This window comes from Alternaria arbusti, assembly GCF_024043155.1.
Source record: "Alternaria arbusti strain BMP 1465 chromosome Unknown scaffold_5, whole genome shotgun sequence".
NCBI lineage: Eukaryota > Fungi > Ascomycota > Dothideomycetes > Pleosporales > Pleosporaceae > Alternaria > Alternaria arbusti.
In genome coordinates this window covers 645,450-666,849 of record NW_026249945.1, presented here as the reverse complement: position 1 = coordinate 666,849, position 21,400 = coordinate 645,450, and the positions used below count along the sequence as shown (strand labels likewise).

The 21,400-nt window shown below is 52.4% G+C and overlaps 9 protein-coding genes across 9 annotated transcripts; 3 read left to right on the top strand and 6 right to left on the bottom strand.

Annotated features, from left to right (window-relative positions):
• Positions 1-2,495: 2,495 nt before the first annotated feature.
• On the bottom strand, positions 2,496-3,513 carry J4E86_004738 (uncharacterized protein; the record flags this gene model as incomplete). Its single annotated transcript, XM_051445275.1, has 2 exons — positions 2,496-3,170; positions 3,220-3,513. The coding sequence occupies 2 exons, from the start codon at positions 3,511-3,513 to the stop codon at positions 2,496-2,498; spliced, it is 969 nt and encodes a 322-aa protein (XP_051303372.1).
• Positions 3,514-4,229: 716 nt separating this feature from the next.
• J4E86_004737 (uncharacterized protein) lies at positions 4,230-4,699 on the top strand (the record flags this gene model as incomplete). Its single annotated transcript, XM_051445274.1, has 3 exons — positions 4,230-4,302; positions 4,360-4,505; positions 4,559-4,699. 3 exons carry the CDS (start codon positions 4,230-4,232, stop codon positions 4,697-4,699), a joined length of 360 nt encoding a protein of 119 aa, XP_051303371.1.
• Positions 4,700-5,203: 504 nt separating this feature from the next.
• J4E86_004736 (uncharacterized protein) lies at positions 5,204-6,454 on the top strand (the record flags this gene model as incomplete). The annotated part of the gene is made up of 3 exons (XM_051445273.1): positions 5,204-5,658; positions 5,740-6,119; positions 6,174-6,454. The coding sequence occupies 3 exons, from the start codon at positions 5,204-5,206 to the stop codon at positions 6,452-6,454; spliced, it is 1,116 nt and encodes a 371-aa protein (XP_051303370.1).
• A 1,727-nt stretch (positions 6,455-8,181) lies between these two features.
• On the top strand, positions 8,182-8,892 carry J4E86_004735 (uncharacterized protein; the record flags this gene model as incomplete). Its single annotated transcript, XM_051445272.1, has 1 exon — positions 8,182-8,892. One exon carries the CDS (start codon positions 8,182-8,184, stop codon positions 8,890-8,892), a length of 711 nt encoding a protein of 236 aa, XP_051303369.1.
• A 1-nt stretch (position 8,893) lies between these two features.
• J4E86_004734 (uncharacterized protein) lies at positions 8,894-9,587 on the bottom strand (the record flags this gene model as incomplete). The annotated part of the gene is made up of 2 exons (XM_051445271.1): positions 8,894-9,262; positions 9,318-9,587. The coding sequence occupies 2 exons, from the start codon at positions 9,585-9,587 to the stop codon at positions 8,894-8,896; spliced, it is 639 nt and encodes a 212-aa protein (XP_051303368.1).
• A 3,001-nt stretch (positions 9,588-12,588) lies between these two features.
• Positions 12,589-13,686, bottom strand: J4E86_004733 (uncharacterized protein; the record flags this gene model as incomplete). Its single annotated transcript, XM_051445270.1, has 1 exon — positions 12,589-13,686. The coding sequence occupies one exon, from the start codon at positions 13,684-13,686 to the stop codon at positions 12,589-12,591; it is 1,098 nt and encodes a 365-aa protein (XP_051303367.1).
• A 380-nt stretch (positions 13,687-14,066) lies between these two features.
• Positions 14,067-14,571, bottom strand: J4E86_004732 (uncharacterized protein; the record flags this gene model as incomplete). Its single annotated transcript, XM_051445269.1, has 2 exons — positions 14,067-14,249; positions 14,320-14,571. The coding sequence occupies 2 exons, from the start codon at positions 14,569-14,571 to the stop codon at positions 14,067-14,069; spliced, it is 435 nt and encodes a 144-aa protein (XP_051303366.1).
• Positions 14,572-14,842: 271 nt separating this feature from the next.
• On the bottom strand, positions 14,843-15,760 carry J4E86_004731 (uncharacterized protein; the record flags this gene model as incomplete). Its single annotated transcript, XM_051445268.1, has 1 exon — positions 14,843-15,760. One exon carries the CDS (start codon positions 15,758-15,760, stop codon positions 14,843-14,845), a length of 918 nt encoding a protein of 305 aa, XP_051303365.1.
• A 1,374-nt stretch (positions 15,761-17,134) lies between these two features.
• On the bottom strand, positions 17,135-20,731 carry PRP10 (U2 snRNP component prp10; the record flags this gene model as incomplete). The annotated part of the gene is made up of 1 exon (XM_051445267.1): positions 17,135-20,731. The coding sequence occupies one exon, from the start codon at positions 20,729-20,731 to the stop codon at positions 17,135-17,137; it is 3,597 nt and encodes a 1,198-aa protein (XP_051303364.1).
• Between the last annotated feature and the right edge of the window lie 669 nt (positions 20,732-21,400).

Below are 21,400 nucleotides of genomic sequence, written 5' to 3'. Positions count from 1 at the left end.
TTTTGGCAAAGGTAATGGTATACACGCTAATAATACAGATCAAGACACCTCCAAATCAATCAACTCTGGAGAAGGGATCGAAAAGAACAACTACAACACATTCCTCCAAGTCTTTATACACACAGTACATGAGCGATCACCGGCCAGCCAAAATATACGACAGAACAAACGGGAGTCATAACCGCCTCCGCGACAGACACGTTGCCCGACCCCAAGCCTGAGTCGGTCACCTACCTGGCTCCAACAACCCATCACTGGACCCCCTTCCCCGCATTTATTCCAACCGAGATCACACCAGTACTCTGAAGGACCAATATCCTCCGCTCATCTATTACCGCATTCCGACACCGGCCAGCGTGCTCGTAACCTGGGGTAGTCGACAGTACCCTCGAGTAACCACGCGACGGAAGGATAGCGTAGGATACTTCCAAGACGAGCTGGTAAAACCCGAAGGTAACCGGCATGTAGATTGTTTTGCCTGATGACGGCATGGGGACTTTGTTTTGGGGAGAACGCGTCGCGTGTGCGTGTCCGAGATGGGCTCACCGGAGGCCGCCTACATGGGCGTTGGAAGTGGGGTAAAAAGCCACCGGTCAACACCGAGGGCGATTGTAGACCAAAGAGTTAGGTATGACTCTGATGAGATTGGTCGCTTTGTTTTGGCATGGTGCGGACCCATGTCACTGTGTATGACGGATATTTGGGGTCGCGTTAAGCAATACTGCCGCCTTTAACCTCACCAGTCGGGATATTTTGTTACTGGTGGATGGATTTAGAAAGGAGGTATCATTGTCTCATGATACTTTGGATATTTCCTGATTATCATGGTCTTGGTGTAGCGCGCCAATGTATATGCTTCTAAATTGCCGTGCATTCGCCTCTGCATGCCGGGTCCTCGATCTAACCATGACGTCTTCTTCCGTCACTCGATGCCCTTCCTCTCCACCCTGCTCATTTGTTATGCCAAAGTAATGTCCGTAACGAGTTCCAATCGTCCGACTGAACATAACTGTCCACACGTTAGCATCATCCCATATTCTTTGAGCTTCAAGGGATACCCACATATAACTCATACTACTCCTCAAACTGCTCTGCACAGCCTCAGGATGCCACCTGAAAATATACATAACCATCGCCCAACTCAGACTGGCAAACACCGGCCATCCGTTCTTCGCCATCGTTCTCCTCATCTCGCCATTACCGAACAGCTCCCATCCACCACCACCCCCTTGGACTCCTTGCCCACTAGCTCCACCTCCGACCTGTCGTGGTTGTACTGCCAACTTTGCCAACGCTAACAATACGCGTGCAGCTACGTATATGACGATTTGCTGAGACACGGAATTGTGAATTGTGCGACCAAAGACGGTGTAGCCGCCTAGAAGGCCGGCGAGGAAGGAATCGTAGTGTCGCTCTTTACCGGTCGGGGACGCGTGTCGGAGGAAGATCATGCAGGATTTGTAGACGAGGGCGAAGAGGCCGAGGTTACGGGCATGCTGGCGGGTCGCTTTGTAGACGAGCAAGGCTTTCGATCGGAAACTGTTTGGATCCTGTCAGCCGTGGTCTTTTCTACAATTCCGAAATAGACAAGAGGTTTGGTAGTAAGTGGAGTTCTACGTACCTTCCAGATCTGAAGAGGAAGATCATTCTGCAACCACGCGTCAGCAATCCATCCCTCCATAAACGCACAACCCTGCGAGAACCTACACAAGCGCATGCGGAAACCGCACCTTGCTTCCGTACACGATGCCATTCCTTACACCTTTTACCAGTGTGAGGATATCGTGGTACTTTGGGTCTAGCACAATCCTGTCGAGCGCAGCCTATTCGAATCATCAGCTCTCGCGCTGCGAAGATGCGACATCCGAGTTTCTGCAACATACTTCGAGGGCATTTAATCTGTCCATGTCGTCCGTATGTGTGTGTGTTATGACCTGGGTGTTGTGTTCTGTCGTTGCTGGCTTGCGTCCGGCGAAGAAGACCTCGGGAGCCTCGGTCCAGCGCGCGCGTTGCGATGACGTTTGCCGCTACCTTTTACGGTCGCAGAAACCCTGGAGGAGAAAACTGAAGGATTGGAGAGAAGAGAAAAGTACAACGTTCATATCATGAGGCTGGCATGAGGACAAGAGCGAGGTTTGCGGTCGGGTATAGATAGCGCAGAGTCGCAGTCGCGGAATGGCTGCTGGCATCTGATCCTCGGCTCGCGTCACATTGCCGGTCGCTGCTTCCCCACATCCGTGGATTGGTGCAGCTTCGCGCTAAGAGAAAGAAAGGACAGGGGTGTTTGCGCTTTGACATGTGAAGGTAGAATAATTTGGGAAAAGTTGCATGTGCATGCGCTCTATAATCTAAGACTGCTGCTTCTTTTCTATGCGCTCAATGTAACAATACATGGTATCTCGACGCTCCCGCCTGATGCTATAAAAACGCCCCCAAACACCATGATATGCTGCTCGACGAATTCCGCGCAACCAGCGCGAGATCCCGTCACGGTCCTAGTCTACCCGGCGAGTAGGCCATCGCTTCTTTAACTCTTCATATACCGTGAAGATGAATGCAGAACTGGGTATAGATCTCGCAACTGTGATACCACATCCACGGTACATGCCTTTGATACCATGTTGCTTCCAAACCGCCTTTCCTACGGCGCTAAATGTCGACTTTCCGCCAGTCAGTTGCTTGACGTCTTCCGTCTGCATCCTCGACTTGATCGTGTCCGCAGGGTAGAACATGAAGTTGTAGGCTCCACCTGCGACAGAACCAGAGGCCATGCGCTGCCAGACGGGAATATCTTCGTCCTTGGCTGAAGTGCTTGAGCCCTTGAACAGGATCTTCATGCCTTCGTAACCACCGAACCACGCTGCGCCGCCTCCTGTTTCGCGGATCAAGGTACCAAATTGTCCGTGCCAGTAGCCCTTAAGACCCTGATGACGATAGATAGAAGCAATGACTCCTCTGATGGTTGGTACGGCCACGACGGTGCCGCTCGTTTCTAGGGGAACTTGCATCTTGCATTTGACGAGTTCAATCGGTGTTAGGAAGAGTGAGGTGATGGCGCCCGCGATCATTCCGCAAAAGAGCATGCCAGAATACGGTAAGTCTCGCTCAGGGTGTCTCTTCAGTTCAGGATAGAATCCCGAAGACTTGAGTGCATCGCCAGCCAGACGATACTGCAGACCACATCAGCTTGATCCCCTTGCACATTTGCATGCTACTCACACTAAAGAACAATGTGCTTGTCTCTACAGCAGCTCCCACCAGAGGCGCGCTGATCCCCCGGTATATTCCAAGGAAGCCATCCTGCTGTAAGGACTTCTTGAAGCAGTCCAGTGGCCCGGTGTAGCGGAGTGGCACCTGGTCGGGCTGTGACTGTAGCCGAACCTTGACCGTGTCGAAGGGGTACTCGATGTACTTTCCGACAATTCCAGCTGCGGATCCACAGAGAACATCCTTCAGGGCCTCTTCGCCCTTGCCTATGGTATGTGCTGCAGCAGGACTCCGGACCTCTTCCATTATAACTGGGTTGGGCAGCCGGCCTCTTCCCCCCACCACCGACACCGGACTCTCTTGTGCTTCCATGAATGAGGAATGTGTATGGCTCGTCAATGGATATGTGTAGCTGGATTGAATGTATGTTTATGAAGTCGAGCGCATGTTGCGTGCGAAGAGTCGTGGGCGGTGAGAGGGCGCGTGGCTACTGTTATGAATCGAAGCCCATGTCAATGATGGAGTACACCGGTAGCGTTTGCGTTATGGCGAGTGGAGGAAGGTTCGGAAGTGTGTAACACGACGAAGAGAGTTTGCTCGAGGGAGCATGTAGCGGGCCGTGTGTGCGACGGGGATGGAGAGGATGATAACGCCCAACGTTGTACCAAACAGGGCGGACCTTCCTTTAGCTAGCCTAGAAAAATTCTGCAGTATCGGAAGAAAGTATTACAGGAGTGGAAAGCGCACAGCGCCTACTAAGCCAGACCATCTGCATGCGCGAATAAAGTAAGAGCGCAACGAGCAGTTGGGAACGCGCTCCCGCCGCACTTCTGCTGATGCAGCTTATCAGATCGAATTGATCTGATAACGTTTGAGTTGGGCGGGATTTGGGGATCCCTGGCTGGGAGCCCGCGCCGGCAAAGTGCGCTAGTTATCGATAATCGGCATTAACTTTTCTCGCGCCGCCGTGTTCTGGGTTCGAGAACTTCTGCGAGATCCACTGGTCGCGCAACACTGCAACCATGTCTGAATCTGTGATAATCGAGGCGCCTCCTGCGACGGAAACTGCCCCTGTCAAGGGCATGAAAAAGAACGGTATGCGACATCTGTGTGCGGTCTACCATGGCGACATGGCAGTCTAACTTTACCTAGGCAAGCAATGGCACGACAACAAGGGCCCCTTCCGACCAAAGGCTGGCCAGACCTCATGGGAGAAGCGCAGTGAGGAGCGGAAAGCGCTCGCTGCTGTCAAGGCGAAGGAGAAGGAGCTGAAGGACGAGAAGGAGTCTGAGAGACAGGTAGGAAACCACGGCTTTTGGTTACAAGTAGGCAGGAGCTGACTGTGCAATAGCGACGAGTCGAAGCCATCAAGACCAAGCGCGCCGCCAAAGCAGAACGAGAGCGATTCGCCCAGATGGAGGAGAAGATGCACAAGAAGCGCGTCGAGCGCCTGAAGAGGAGGGAGAAGCGCAACAAGATGCTGAAGTCATGAGCTCGGGTCGGATAGACTAAAGCCGAAGCATAAAATGCGGTCAAGGAAATGCCGCTTCGGGAGGATGTAGCGAAGGTGCAGAGGCAGGCGCGACTGCACGACCTAGAAACCACCGGGAAAGCAAGAGCGACCGGCAGCAGTCCAGAGAAGTCCAGTCTGTAGGGCGGGATGCAAGCAATGATACCCTATCGAGACTTCCACAGTGGAAGACGCAGCAAAAAGCAATCATTAGAATCCTGTACATGATCAAAGAATCTGAAATCACTACTGAAAGTACCATACCCACAGACGTGGAATTGCGTGCACAAGCAATTCGAGTTCAATATCTGCAAAGTCACAATCATCATCACTGTCTAGGCTGTTTCATGACTCTCTTCACATGCGCTTCCCCAGCTGGCTAGCGGAAGGAGACCCCTGCAATGACACGCGAAACTCGGAAGTCGATCTTGGAACCCAGCAGCACCGACAACTGCCTCGTTGCGCCGACCCAACCACCACCATGACATGGACGGACAGCTTCACCTCCATGCCGGCCTGGCCGACCCCAGATCTTTCCGTCCCAACCTCTACAGCTCCCGTTCGGCGACGCGCGTGACGACTGACCCCGAAAAGAAGTCGCATTCCCACCTGCACAAGCACAAGTCGTCGCGACACCACCACGACCGTCACGATGACCGTCACCGCCACAGCTCCAGCAAACGCCATGCTGCCAAAGAGGCGATGCAGTCAGCCATCCAGATACAGCCGCCCACTAGCTTCGGAGATCTGCTGAGGCAGGCGCGAGGGAGCAGAGACACGAGCCCCAGTCACAGTCGCAGGGAGAGCGTCGCACCAGGCCAGGCGGATGGCAGCGTGCATGGGAAGGAGGAAAGCACTCCAGGCATCACCATCCCGCCGCTGAGACCAATCCGGCAGGCAGATGTGGAGCTAGAGGCTAAGAGAGTTGAGGCTAGAGAGCGGTGCGTCTGCGTCATTCACTATCAACCCCCATGATGTTCCGTAGCGTTCCCCCAAGATGCCTTCTCTAACATGGCCCGCAGAGACCTTCGTGCGGTTCTCCAGACCCTTTCCGACCAGTCCCTCAAGACATCGCGCCGTCTAGACGACACCTACTATTCTATCCTCGAGAAGGTCTCCGTACTGCGCCAGACCATCGGAACGCTGCAAGAGCTCTCTGGCCTGACCAAGGAGCTCCACGAAAACTTCGAGTCGGACACGACAGAGTTGCTGGAGGATGTGACTGGCCAAGTGGAAGCCTTTGATGGCTTCAAGACACAACAGGAGCAAGTGAGCGGGTTGGAAGAGCGCATCAAGGCGGGCAAAGAGAAAGCCGATGCACTGACGGCAAGGCTCGAACGAGCCAAAGAGCGTGTCGACGCGAGGGCCAAATCGGAAGCGCAGTGGCAGGCGAAGAACACCCGTACGGCTATCTTCATAACTTTCTTTTGTTTCCGTCCCAACTGACATCACACAGATCGCGTGCGCATATTCTGGGCTATAGTGGGCTTTGTAACTGCACTCATACTAGCTCTCGTTTTCTTCCGCCCGTCGCAACCGATCGACAACCCACACGAACCGAAGAACACACTCGATCCTGCGACCAGAGAGGCAATCTTGAATGCCGACATTCCAGACATAGCGAAAGAGGCAATCATAGGGCCGTCATCCAGAACTGCAAGTCCAAAAATGGAGACACCCGAAGCGCAGCCTGTACTAGATGACGATGAGCGACTGCGCGCATTCGACGAGTTGTAATACTTCGAGCTACTTTCCTGCCTATTTTGCTTTCGAACACCAAGATACCCCTGCGATAGTTTTGCCACGTCCAATATCAATCTCCAAATGATCAAGTTCTTTTGGTGTCACCGTCCACTTCATCCTAGCCGTCAGGAGACCTATCCACGCCAACCAAGAAAAAAACTGAACAGGCCTGCAGCCTACATCAACTCAAAACCCTATAAGATAGGTGACTTGGCGTTGATGTAGGCTCTAGACCTGTTCAGTTTTTTTCTTATATGAGGTGTATTACTGTTGTTTGACACAGGTATATTCGCGTGCGTTGCAGATCGTCGAACACGGCGTCAGGTGTTACTAGGCAGGACGCCTTGCCAAACAATAGCCAATGGTCAGAATCTGTACAACACCTCAGCCGCTTTTGGCCCCCACCCAGCCGAAGCCACCCAAGCCACTAGGCCAGCGGCCTCTCGCATATAACAATACTTAGTCCTGTCGACTCCTCACAGATCTTGACACACGAAGTTATCGCCGCTCCACCGGATCCTGAGCATGGCTTCATCTCGCTCTGCCTCTATGTGTTTGTTGGAGCTCAGCCAAGAGTACCTTCCGACGGCCACCGCTCCAGTCAGGGCAGACCCACTTACAGGCGGTCTCAAGCAGGATCGTTTACATGGTATCCCGGATCACGGCCATTCCACTCACAGCGAAAGACTGCTCGGTAACAACCTAGCATGGAGTTCAGAAGGACCAGAATCCAGATCTTCGAAGGAGCAGGCCATTGTTAGAACGCACTACGATCCACCGAAGCGTTCTGGAAGCTTTCATTGGGGAGATTGGCGGTGGGAGGTTGCATCCGCAGTCTTCAGTCTCCTGTGCGTTGTTGCCATAATAATCATACTAAAAGTCTACCAGGAGAGACCCTTGTCTGATTGGCATTTTGTTCACAATATCACGCTAAACACCGTTGTTGCACTTCTTTCGACCCTATCGCGGACAGCCCTGATAGTATCAGTTGCATCATGCTTGAGTCAACTTAAGTGGATTCACCTGGTCAGGTCACCACGCCCGCTGCGAGAGATGCAAATCTTCGACGACGCCAGTCGTGGACCTTGGGGCTCTCTGGAACTCGTTTGGAGATTGCATCTTAAAACTAAGTTGGCAACATGGGGTTCTCTTATCACGATACTATCCCTCGCCATGGGCCCTTTGTCGCAGCAGTTGCTTTCTTACCCTTCGAGACTGCATTTTGAAACCTCCGGCGCAAGTTTCTATAGGAATCAAGTTTACGATTCAGGTGCTTCCAGAGGCGTCACTGGAGGAGGGACCATAGGTAAGCTTCTGAGCTTGATTCATTAGAGGTCGTTTTCAGGCTTACAAAGCGAGCAGACAGGATGATGGACCCCAAGATACAAGGCGCTATCCTGAATGGACTCTACAACCTCAGTGCACCAGTACAAGTGGAATGTCAGACTGGAAACTGCCAATGGGATGACTTTACAACCCTGGCAGTGGCTAGCAATTGTACAAATGTCACATCCATCTCTCAAATCGTCTGCGGTAGGATACACGCAGGCTTAGCATGCAACTATACAACTCCCACTGGCTTTTTAATCAAATCGTCTCGGAGTACTAGCTCAGGAGGCGAAAAGGGAACTTGGTTCAACAGTACCGCTCGTATTCACTCGAGTGAGTCCAACGATGGCGCTGCATTCAACAGCTCCATAATCAGCTTCGCAACAGCCAACATGATAGGGCAGTATAGCATTGAAGCCCCCGATATCACAGAGTGCAACATGCGTTGGGTCGGTCGGCATGTCCGCAACATGACCGTCGTGAACGGTACCTTCAACCTCGGTATCATTCAAGACCATGAGCTCTCCGGTATCCCCAAGTCATATGGCGAAGAGATACAGTGGGCCTCTTTCAACCTTTCAGATGAGACTACAACGCTCACGGGTAACACGACTTTCAGCATCAACGCAGGCGACAACAAGGGTATCAAGACATTTCTCTCCGACGTTTTCTCCTCTTCGCTACGCGACGCATACGGTCTCGCTCTGTACAACTCCACAAACCTTACGCAAACTGTGGAGGCTATCAGCACTTCCATGACGTACGCTTTCAATACGGGAATTAGCAGCATCAAACTCCCTGGTAGAACAATCACGACGGAGCAATACATAAAAGTCCACTGGGCCTGGATAAGCGTACCAGTTGTTGAAGTCATCATGGGCATTGCGTTCTTCGTAGCTACGCTCGTACATACATGGAGGAGGGGCGTAGTGGCCTGGAAGAGCTCTGCCATCGTACCGTTATTCACGCACATTGAAGGATGGCATCCCGAAGAAAGTCGAATAGGCAGTGCACGAGAGGTAGAGAAGAGGGCTAAAGAGATGAGGGGTTTGCTAGAGAGAGATGAAGACGGTGGTCAGAGGTTCAGACGCATAGATGCATGAGCTATCCTAGGAGCCACAGGATGTACGACCATGACAATACGACACCGACGCCGATGAAACCCCCTAGCTCCGCACCTGCCGATACGCTGTGGGTTGCGACTCCTGCGGTGACCGCTACAACTGTCGCGATGACGAAGGATAGGGCTAGCGGCCATGCTAGATACGTTTTGTCGACGACATGGCCAATGCACAAGACTTTCCGCTTCGGTGATGCCTCTGTGTTCTCCACATCGAACGATTCCGTTTCGTGGAACATCCTCCCACTCTCACGTAGTAGCCCCGGTCGCAGCAAAGCAGCCGATAGCGCATGTGATGTCTCGACGTTTTCGAAGGGCACCTCCAGAGGAAAGGTACGTCCTCGGAATGAGGGCTGGACATGATCAGCATTGAGTTCTGTGCCAGTTATTGTCTGGCAATGGACTTACGGCGTTGATCTCGCATATCTGGACGATGGGCCTTTTGCAGCACACCCAGCGTGAGATGATGCGCTCTGTGGCGCTGAAGCATAGCCTGCAGTATTCGATGAGATAGAGTATTTGTTGTTCCGTGTCGACTGCTTTAGTCTGCTTGTCAATGTAGTTGCGGCCGTGTTTGGTGTATCCGATCCAGATTTCAAGCTCCCGATGGAGCTGTTGACTGAACACGATAGTTTCCATGGCTTGCTCAAGTTCAGTGGCGCCGAATGTCGGGCTCATTGGTCTGTGGTGGTTCTGGACGGGATGAGCGTTTCCTCATCGTCTTCATGAACTCAGATACGATACAGGCCGGTATATGACATGTTGCAACACCGATTCGATAACTCTCAGACAAAAACATCTTAAAGCCCGACACTTTGCTTGAGGAGGGAATCTGATGCCTACAGTGCACCGTGGTTGGGGAATTCATGGTACAATAGGTCTGGAAATTGTGTACAAGGCCGATGTGGTCGAACAATCTGCTCGCATCCGAAAGTGGTAGCTCTCTTCCATGCGAGCTGTAGACTATGTCTTGGCTGCATAGATGACGTCCAGTCAATCACGTTTTGGGAGCTGAACAATTTGTTCCCGTCGCTGGCCATTTGCGACGACGCGTCATTGGTCATCTTGAGAGGTAGCCGCCTACCCATGACGGCTCCGCCCGCACCTTCTGCCAATGGAGAGCCAAGGCTTACTCTCATACATGTCATTGCTTTTTCCACAGTTCATATACAGTCTTCTCAAAGCCTATTTTGTCTAATATAGCACTCCTAGTTCCTTCCGACAATCATCGCAACATACGCACGCATGAGCATACAACAGCCGGAATCATGTTACCTTCGAAGCAAGTCGTCGCGGCAGCGAAAGAAAAGCATCGACCCCAATTATCTGTGCCGCGACTACTACAAGCTACCTTTTGCCTCTCCTGGCTTGCTTGATGTCCCCACGAGTTGCCCTCCGGATGTTTCCTCACTGTTGGGGGAGGATGATTACGACAGCGAATCCAGGGGATCTTCCGTTTCTGACTACTCCTCGAGCAGACAAGTAACTCCAGTCCTTCATCGGAAGAACCGTCTAGTACGTGTGAAGACTACGAGTAGTATCGGAACACAGGCTGTGAAGCTTGAACCTCAAGATGACGGAGACTCGGTCTCAGCGACGTCTATATTCCCACCGCTCTCTCCACAGAGTTTCTGGTCTCCCGTACCAGAGAGACCAACTTCGTTCGATTTCACAGAAAATTCCATCGCGAGAACACAGCTACCTTCAATCACAGAGAAGCGGTGCAATTGCCCTAGACACGAAACTTTGATGGCAGGGGAAGACCGACAGGATACGCAGGGCATCATCGTACCCACCACTCTGGCCATGGAAGTTCCAAGCACCAAAGTCAAAGACCAATCGAATTCGATCTGCGAATACGATACGAGCAATGCGGATCAACGACACGCTGTGGAAGATGGGATACTGAAATGGGTCGACGCGACTAGAGATCGCAGTATCTTCTCCGCTATGGATTCCCCACCGAGTACGAATGCCAGCATCAGCAATCGGGGTTTTCCAGCTGTACCAGCGCAAGTCTTGGGTACGATAGACGCTTCAATACCATCAACAAGAACGCTTGTCCTTGAGCTTTGGAATAGTCTTCAAGACAACGACCGAGGCTACGATACTCGCGAGCCATCGCTAGTTTGTGGAACTCCATCGTACGATATCGATGCTATAATCTCACCGCGAACGACAGAGAGAGGTTCTGCGTCAAATGGCTCTTCGAAGAGCTCTGCAACGTCGAATCTATTCTCAACTGGGGGAGCCAGAAAGAGTAGTCTTTCCCCAGGCATAAGGGCTTCAGGGCGAGACGATGAAGAGGATCAACTTCCTCGGAAGAAGCCGAATAGACAGCGAGATCCGGCTCATTCGGACGCACCGGATCGACCGATATATTCTGATCAGATGCCTTGTCCACTGCTTGAAATGCATCAATGTCAAGGAACGAACACCACGATATCGGAGCTACTAAGAAGCCTGAAAGTTCGCCACCGAATCGTCATATGCAAGGATTGTTGCAAACTTTTGCCAATCGAGGATTTAGAGAAGAAAGCGGGTGATGTGCTGCAGAAACATACCTCAGAAGGTTGCGAGCCACGTTGCATTGGCATTTCCTGCTCTGATCGCTTGGCCGACACAGCGTCTCATCATCGTCGGTCCGAGAGGTGCCCTTCCTGGGCGACACTCTCTAAAGAAGAGAGATGGAAGTTCATATGGAAGCTAGTGAATCCTGGATCAGACTCACTGGAGCCCAACTTCCTGCCAGGGCCTGGTTTCGAGCATAGCCAGATACGGAGGCCATCCAAACGACAAGCTCTTGCCAGGGGCAATGAGATATGCGCGCAGCTCATGCGAGATGTTGAAGCCAAAGAGAGACGTATCAGTACACTAGAAAACGACTTGATCACAACGAAGAATGAGAATGTGCAGTCACAGCGACGATGCAACGAGAAGATAGACAATCTGGAGAACATCATTGAGAGTCTATTAGAACGGCTATGCGAGAACAATATCGGCCTGCCAGGATCATTGCGAAAGCGGGTGCAGAATGAGTGCCCCCAGGTCACGGCTACGATCCTTGCCAAAGACATACAAACAGCACCCACGCCATCGCCATTGATTTCTACGCCGAACCCTGGTTACTACTCAGTTTCAGATGTGTCACCAACGTGGCAAAACAATTCTTGGCCACCACCAGCAATGACCACGATACCTGCAACCTGGGGTGCGGTCCCTCAGCAAATGGTTGAGCCAAACCCAGGTTACTACTTCCCAGAATTTAGTGAACAAGCTCCTACGACAAGTGCGATGTATCCAACCAATGCCTATGTTCCAGATTCGAAGTTAATGAGCATATTTCCTAGTACCATGTATGCACAAGTCAAAAGACACAGCTCTTCCGGAACACCGGAGACCCTACAGCCGTATGAGTGACGGGAACAAGACTATGGCGGCACACCTGCCGAATGTGTGCGAAGAGAACTTTTCCGTTTCGTTTTCTCTCGGATGTGTGTCACCGAGAGACGTTGTCTATATATCACACGTCACGGTTTCATTCATGGTGTCGCTTCACTAGCGTTCTTACTGTGCAACATTTGAGTATCTCTTACTCGGTCACAGCTCCGAACAGTTTCTGCTACAGCTGTAAACTCATCTCATATATTTCTCGCAGGGTTCTTCTGCCAAAAACATTCTAAATGCCATGGGACTTAGCTAGCTCTTCGTCCACTACAAACAACATCTTCCCCTTAATCGCACTTCCATGAATAAGAAGCTCATGCGCTTCAATTGCATCGCTCAGTCTCATCAGTTTCGCGATGACCGGGTCCAATTTCCCTTCCCTCACCTTCTCTACAAGCGCAAAGAATTCCGCCACTTCTTTCTTTGGGTATTCAATATCAAGCGCCCAGAAGCTTACTCGCGGTGGCTGCAGTATTGCTTCAAGGAGCTCGTCGACGTTCGCCAACATCTTACTCCCATCTGCAGCGATGCCCCCCATAACTCCGAAGACGACCACTTTGCCGACGTCTTGCTTGGTTGCTGCGAGGAAGTCTTGGACGCTCTTTTCACTACCAACACCGTCGTATGCGACATCCACCCCCTTTCCATCCGTCAGCCCACAAAGCTGGTCCACAAGATCCGGGGCGTTTCGGTCAAGCGGTTCCACACCCAGTGAGCGCACGTAATCGAACTTGCTCGGCGAACATGTACCGAACATCTTGATGCCCATGTCGAATGCCTTGACAAGTTGAGCCATAGCTGTTCCAAGTCCTCCACTCACACTCCCGATCAGGATGCTCGAGCCAGGTCGTAGATCGACACCACTGTGCTTCAACAGGCCCCATGAAGTCATGTAGTTTAGTGGAAGTGCGCACGTCTTCAGCAGGTCGTCTTCCAGTTGCAGTTTCATGACTTCTTCGTGTGGCAAGACGATGTGTGTAGCGTGTGAGCCGAACATGCTCAACGCTGCGACTCTGTCTCCAATGTTCAGCTCTCTTCCCTTTGGAACAGCATCGCCCAGCGCAACTATCTCGCCTACGAGGTCATATCCAGGTGTGAAGCCGGGTGCCTTGGCTAGGGGATGAGGGTAACCGCCGACACGCTGAATATTGTCGACTCCAGCGATACCAGCAACCAGGATGCGAATAAGCACTCCGCCAGCAGATAGCGCGGCCATGGGATCGAATGCCTCCCATTTTAGCACGGATGGCTTGCCGAATTCTGTTATAACCCAACGGCCTGGTGAGGTTGGTGTGGGTGACGTGTTGGGCGTGGAGAGTGATGGAGACATAGTTTGAATGAGTTAGGAAAGCGCTTGTTCAGTGTATGGAGGTATCTGAATTGGTCAATGCAGAGAACGGAGACTGTGTCAGCTATTTATCGATGTAACGTATGTCTCGTACTACCGCCCGAACCTGTTATGTCCGATTCAAGTACTAGAGTTGAGCCTCTTGTGTCCGATTTTATAGTTTCACTAACAATGGCACGCCTTACAGTAGGACAAAGTCGCATTTATAATCTTGAATATCCGAATTTTGTCAGCAAGTACGAACTGTACATGCAGAACCATAGCGAATGAACAGCGACCGGCCCCTCACGTCACCAACTCCGGTCCTCGTTCGCCATTTCCCCGACTAACACCATCTGCGCCAACAACCCCACTACAAGCTCTCAGAAGCTCTTCCCGTCGACAGACTTGCGCTTCAATTTCTCAATCTCAACACCCTGCAGCATGCGTGCATTAATACACGTCATACCGGTAAAGAAACTGGGATCCTTGGAGCGGATCATGCATGATGCACCGCAGGTACCACAGAAGTAGTGGCCCATTCTCTTAGTTCCGAAAGAATAAGACTGTGAACTAACATCAGCTGACCTAATCTTTTGCGGTATTTACTATGTTGCTAGTGACATATTTGCCTACCTTGAACTGCTCGATGCTACCGTTTGAGAAGACGATACGCTCGTTGGGCACATAGATAAGAAGATAACCGTTCGATACGCAGATACTGCAGTTACATTCCACTAGGACCGCGCTGGGGTCATCAAGAGGTGGAGACGCAGTGACGGAGTACTTGAATGCGCCGCAGTGGCATGATGCGTCGTAGGTTTTGGTTGGAGCGTCGGCTGGGGGCGCGCCAGGAGGACCGGAGTTGGACTTGCCAGAATCGGACATGATGTAGTAGTTGAGGAAGCTTTGCCTTCCGAATTTGGTATGAGATGGTTCAGAACAGTAGTCTGTTTTTGTGTGCCTAGATACAGCAGGTGAGGTTGTTGTTAGAGAGGATATTTATTGAGATCTAGTGGCTGCTGCCTAAAGTGTCGCATTGCATCTACGTCCAAGCTGGGAAACTCCACTTCGCGTAAGAGTCGCGTTGTCATACGTAGGGCGCCCTGTTGCTAACGCCAATAGGATGTACCTAGGTGTTGGCACACACCGGCGGCTTCTAAGTACATAGCGCCTTCCCCATGAAATCAGCTAGCTTTGGAACACTCTCCTCAGTATCAGCATACAAATCGAGATGTCCTTTTCCTTCAATGACGAAAAGTTCCTTCGGCTCCTTGGCCTTCTTGATTGCGTCCTTGCTGTAGCAAGCGGTATCGGCTGGGCCTCCATTACCCGTGTCTGCCAAACTTCCCGTAATCATCAACAGCGGTCGCGGAGAGATCCAGTCGATGAAAGCAAGAGAATCGTATGTGGAAAGCTTTTCGAAGCTCCTCACAAGCTGCAGATTGTTACATTTGGGATGGTACCCGCGGGGAGTCAGATAGTATGACTTTGCCTCTTCGAAAACGTCTAGCGTGCTGAATGCGGCAGGCTTTCCTCCATTGGCTTCTGAGATGCGTTCTTGCGCTGCAAAACTCAGGCGCTGATGCAGTGTTTCTGGGTTGATGTTTCCAAAGTCGTCTCTCAAACTGTTGCGATGCATACCACCCAAGCAGACGCCGACTACGGTCGCCACGGCCTTCATGCGTACATCAGTCTGTGAAGCGAAGATTGCGTAGCCTCCAGAAGCACAGATTCCAACAACTCCGATCCTTTCGGGGTCAACGTCGCCGTCAAGAGTTGAAAGGAATGTTACGGCGCTCTTGAGGTCCTCGACTCGTTGGTACGGATCTTCTAGGTAACGTGGCTCGCCTTCGCTCTCACCTTGGAAGGCTGCATCGTACGCGAGAGTGATGAAGCCATGTTCGGCTAGCTTTCTGGCATATAATCCAGACGCTTGTTCCTTGATAGATGTACCGGGGTGGCCGACAATAAGGGCGGCATTTTGGCGGTCTGGTGCGTTTGGGGAGGGTAGGTATAGATCGCCGATTACGTTGATGCCATGGCTGAGGAAGTTAACTTTGCGAACAGTGGCCATCGCAGTTGATGCGTAAGAAGAATCGGGTTGCTTGGTAGTTCGTGGAAGCAAGTTGATAAGGATACGTAAGAAACGATGGTCTTATTCGTCTGTACGAGCTGCTCAAGGTTTCTGCTAAACGCTGACGTGAAATGCCAGGTGTTTATGTATCCTTGCCAAGAACATGTGTAGATTCATAGGGACTACGATACCGCCGCGATACTCACTATGCTTGTGTTTGAGCCTGTACTTCCAGTTACCCCCCGGCTGAGGCTCCGTCAGCACTCATTCGTTCCCCGGACATTCATGTCGCATACCACGCTCAAACGTCTCTAGTATTGACGCATATTGCTAGGATGCCAGCACCCGGATTTAGGGTTTAGGGACTTTCTCGGCCAAGGTTTCGCGCGCATCCGATCGCATACATTCGTCCGCGCACCAATAGAAGGTTGGGGATTTTCCCCGACCTCAGCATCGCCCACTTCTTTTCTCAACCATGAGCTGCGACATGAACTCGAAATTTTCTTAACGCTGGATGATAACTTTTCATGCAATGATATAAAGGACGCGTTACAGGATCTTGCAAACCGATGGGCTGTGATTGGGAAATGCTTGAGTTTGCGATGTTGAACTGCGCAGCTGATATTCTGGTATCAAAAGTTAATGACACCGGCCCAACATACTCACGCTGTATCATAACTCTGAACTGATGCTGGGCGTGTAAGACAGTGAATACCATCAATATCTCTAACCCGCTCGAAGGCCAGCGACTGTGGCAATAGATCAAAGCTTGGAGCCGGCAACATTCGAGCACAGTCCGACGAAGACCATCATCATAGTGCGGGGCTATCAAACGACGAGAGTGGAGTCCAACATGGTATTCGATGGCCAAGAACGAAAAGAAGTGAAGAGCACATATACTTATCCCGGTATGATGTGTGTGAGTGAATGACATAGACGTACTCCCCTCTGGTAGGGAGCGCGGGTTCTCTTCGATGGTTCAGCATACAGGACAGCGGCAAGCACCGACTTACCTTCTGACAACGATCAAGGGCTGGGATAGATGAGATGACTTCACAGAAACCTAAAGGTGATCAGCGTGTAAAGTGGTTGCAGATTATCTTTTTGTTACCATAAGAGGTCCTAAACTGAAGTGGCCTGGTAATGGCGACTCATGCTCTCTCTGATCTTAGCGTACTGTAACGCCGCATACTCCGATCCAACCCTACTGTGATGTACATGATAAGCTAGACAAGCCCAGACCCTGACAGGGTTGGCCTACCATTGTTCCAACTATAACCAATTCCCAGTTCGCTGAAAGCAAGAAAGTGCAACAAATCCCCGGGGTAGTGGCCCCAGGAAAGAAAGCAAAAGAAGGTACTGGGGATCTTACGTTTAGATGAAAATATCCAGCTCATGTCTCCTGACCTCGTCCTCCTCGAAAGTTGGGAAAGCTGGGACCATGGCGTCGGCGTTCTGAACGTAGGCATCGTTGTAGATGCGCCAGTAAGGGTTTCGCACTTTGCGTGCTGGATGGAAGAGACCAGCCCAGACGTAGTTCATGACAAGCGGGGTACCGATCGCGTTGCGGACACCTTCGATAGCCTCGATGATGCGGTCGATGACGTGAGGACTGGTTTCGAACAAGTTTGGCCAAAGAAGGTTGAGCAAGTGAATCATCGCGTCTTCGCAGTCGAGACCGACACAGCCAAGAGCAACGTGCTTGACGACCGAAGCGGCAGTCTGGCGATGCACTTGATCTCGGTCGATGAGAGCATCCTCTAGAAGTGGTGTGATGGCATAGACATAGTCCTTTGCCATCTCGCCGATGTACTCGAACATGAAGGACAATGATTTGAGGACACCATTCTGTACGTTGAGCTCCGGTACGCGGTACTCGTTCATAAGAGCCGGTAGGACAGTGAAGGGCGCACAAGTTTCGGCGACGATACCAATGGCGACGGCAGTACAGACACGGGACTGACGCTCCTGAACTCGAAGATTACCAAGCAAAGTGGCCAGCACATCCTGGGGACCGATAGCTTTGGCAATATAACCGAAGGTGTTGTTGGCAGCACGACGAATACCCTTCTTATGAGCCTTGAGCATGTCCAAGAGTTCGAAGCAGATACGCATCCACTCACGAGGGTTGACGTAGTTTGCACCTCGATCAGCAATACGTCCTACCAGATCGATGGTGTTCTCCTGTACCTTCTCATGTCGGTTACGAAGGATGGGTGTAAGACGGGGCAACAGATCCTTGATAGGCGGTTGCATGGCGTGGAGACCGACGACTGTGACGATAGCACGAAGAGCACCGAGAATGGAACCAAGAACCTCAGGATACTCCTCACCAAGGTATTCGTACAACGCCTGCGCAAGCTTGATGAGTTGTGGGTCCTCGTCGCACTTCTGCATCACGAAGGTGATTCGCGAGATGAGATCTGCTGCTTGCTGACGGACGGTTGCGGATTTGTTGTTGAGCCTAGCAAGAACTGTTGCGACGATCTGCGGGAGATAGGTCTTGGTACGCTCACCCAGTGCGTTGACGACCGTAGCAAAACCGTCGATGACAATGGGGTCCTCGATGGTTTGGTCCTGGAACGCAACAAGCACACCATCAATTAGCTGTTCTTCCAAACGCTGGTCGACGTCGTGCGCTCCTAGTGTGCTGATAACCTTGTCGACAGTCTCGACAGTCATCTTGCGGTATGCTTCGTTCTCGTCCTTCATGTTGTTAACAATCCTGCCGACGATCTCAGCAACACCAGCTTTCTGCGCCAGGTCCACGGTCGTGTCCACCACTTGTCGGTAGTTGCGCTTGTCAAGAGCCATGCGGCGTACCCAGAAGTGCTTGAAAAATTCAGGGAGAACATTGTCCTTGAGGTAGACTGGGGTTACTCCTGCGGTGTTCGAGCACTGAGAAACGACCTTGAGCACGACCTTCTTCATCTCTTCATCGGGTGATTGAAACTCGCGAATGACGATCTCCATGATCTGACTGGTATAGTAGTTGGAATACTCCTCGTCCATGAGCGGGATGACATAACCGACCGCCTTCAGGAAGGATGCAAGAGCCTTACCACGTTGGCGACGGGCTCCGGTCCAGAGAGGGTTCAGAATATCGTCGAATGACTCGATACCGTACGGGCTCGCGGCTTCAGCTAAAGCTGCAAGTGCAAGAGCTGTGACCATGCGGACCTTTGGCTGTTCGTCATTCAGGTTGTCGCCGATACACTCGACAAGTCCCTTGAGGTGAGGAAGAATAGCACAACCCATAAGGATAGGGATCTGCTGAACAATTTTCACACCAGTGTGACGTGCGTGCCACGACTTCTTGGATCGACACACAGCGCGGAGGAAAGGAAGGAGGGCGGGGATACCGAGGGCAGATGCAACGACGGCGAAGGCTCGAGCGGTGGTGTTTCGGACGTATTCGTCTTGGTGGTCTAAATCGGGACGCATCGTACTGATCATGTGTGCGAGACCAGCGGCCTTTGCAAGGTTAGAAATAATCTCTCGACCTTCGACACGGGCGTAGTAGTCTTGGTCGATAAGGAGAGGCTCAATGACGACGAGGATCTTGTGGACGTAGGGCCGAACAAGGTCGTCGAGCTTGTAGAGGACACGATCGATGACTTTGACGAGCAAGTGGCGCTCTTGATCCTCCAACGTGCGCTCCATGAGCAGAGGCAAGATCTGGTTAAAAAGGGCTCCAGCACCGAACTGCCGAGCGTTGTCGGTAAGTTGTCGAAGCGCAGTCTTTCGCATGGGTGGTGTTCCGTTCTTGACCTTGAGCAAGAGTCGCATGATCTTGCGCTCCTTGAGTTCCTCGACGGTCATATCGTTCTCGTCTGCACCGTCTGTGAGCTTTCCAAAGTATTTCATGTCCTCGTTCTTGAAGAACTGAAGATCACCGACACCTGGGATCTCGGTGGGCAGCTGCTTGCCCATGGCAGCCAAGCTGTTGTCTGCTTCCGGAAGCAAGAAGCCTTGGTATCCCGTGGGAAGTGCTGGCATGCCCACTGGTCGCCGCACTGGCTCGTACCCCGGAGGAGCCTCGAGGACCTTGTAGCCTTCAGCCTCACCAGGCAGCATCATGTCGAGCTGCTCGTCGGATAAGGGAGCATTGCGGTTGGAGATATCGGTGCCGAATGCGAACGTCTGCGCGACTGGACGGGCGCCGTTGGTGGCGGGAGCAGGCGTTGCGGCGCTGGCGGGGGCTACAGCTGTGGTATCCCAACGCGATCGAGCCGGTTGAGCAGCCTCAGCGGACTTGTCTTCTGCCTTTTCTTCCTCGGGTGCCGGTGACCATCGCGATCGCTTCTTGGGCTCGCCATCTGCCGTGGTCTCGTCGGCCTCTTCTTTGATCGCAGGTGTTTCGCCGTCGCCGCTCTCATCCCAGCGTCTCCTCTTGCGAGTCTTCTTCATGGGTGGGGTCTTGTCGCCATCGACAGGGGCGGATCCGTCGTCCTGGAGCGTAGGCTTGTGGTCGAGGACTTCGTTGCCTCCGTCCCTCTCCCTCTCCTCGATGAGCCTCTTCACACGCGCCTCTTCGCGCTCGAATTCGCGTTGCTTCATCACGTCCTTGTACGACTGGCCGCCATCTTCGCCATCCTTCGCGAATGGATCCGCTCGCGACGGAGAAAGGGCGCGGTCGAATCGTCGTCGTTGGTAGTCGGTTTCGCGTGATGCGATCTGAGCCTGCTTCTCGCGACTGTCGAGGATATCCGCCTCTCCGGCATCACCATGCGCAAACTCGTTCATCATCTCCTTGGATGCCGTGTATTGGCCCACAAGGCTCCGGCCGTTCAGCTGCACGTCGTCCATGTCGGCGTCGTCATCGGCAACGGCGATGGAACTGACGTAGTCGCCATTGTTTCCGCCGTAGAGCTCCTTGTCGAGGGGCTCGTTGAGCGATTGCTTGTTGTTGGACGTGTCCCCGTTGGCGGCGCCGTTGGCCCTCGAGTTTCCTGCGCGCGGTCCGGCCATGTTTGCAGCAGGTGGTGACGGGTAGATTGGGGTTGGGGTGATTGGGGCGACGACACCGTGAGCTTCTCCAAAGTTTCGCGATCCAGGGCTTGGCAGAGCGGCCGCATTGGCACTAGCGTGAGCGGCTTAGTCACCAACCCCCTTCCGCTCGAAACCCATGGCTTGGAGTCTCAACACAGGCGTGCAAAAGGTCGCCAGGCTGCATCACGTCGCTGCAAGGCCCACAGACAATGACTTCATCGATACCCGCCACACCCAAGCCGAGCGGCGCAGCCTCTCTTCTCACTGTGCCCACGCCTGGTACCCTAGTCCGCCTCGCAATATATCGAAATGCGGCACAGCCATCTACCAACGGGCGAACGCAGGTCATATAGCATTGTCCGTCCACTCACGCCAGCTTTGTGTGCATTGTCCCTGGGTTCAACTCAGAGTTAAAGTTCTAGTTTACTCATCGGCGACAGATGCCAGAGCCTGCAAGAATGCGGGCCCGACACGTTGCTTCTTCTGATCGTCCCGAACATCTTACATGTGTGCTGCATGATCTTCGAAGGCGCGAGATAGGCCTGGACTGATCCGTCTTGAGTTCTGTCGCCTTGGTGGCGCCTAGCCTGCATGCGCGTCTCCCTACAATGGGTGGCACACCAAGTGGCTACTCATCAGCAAAATAGA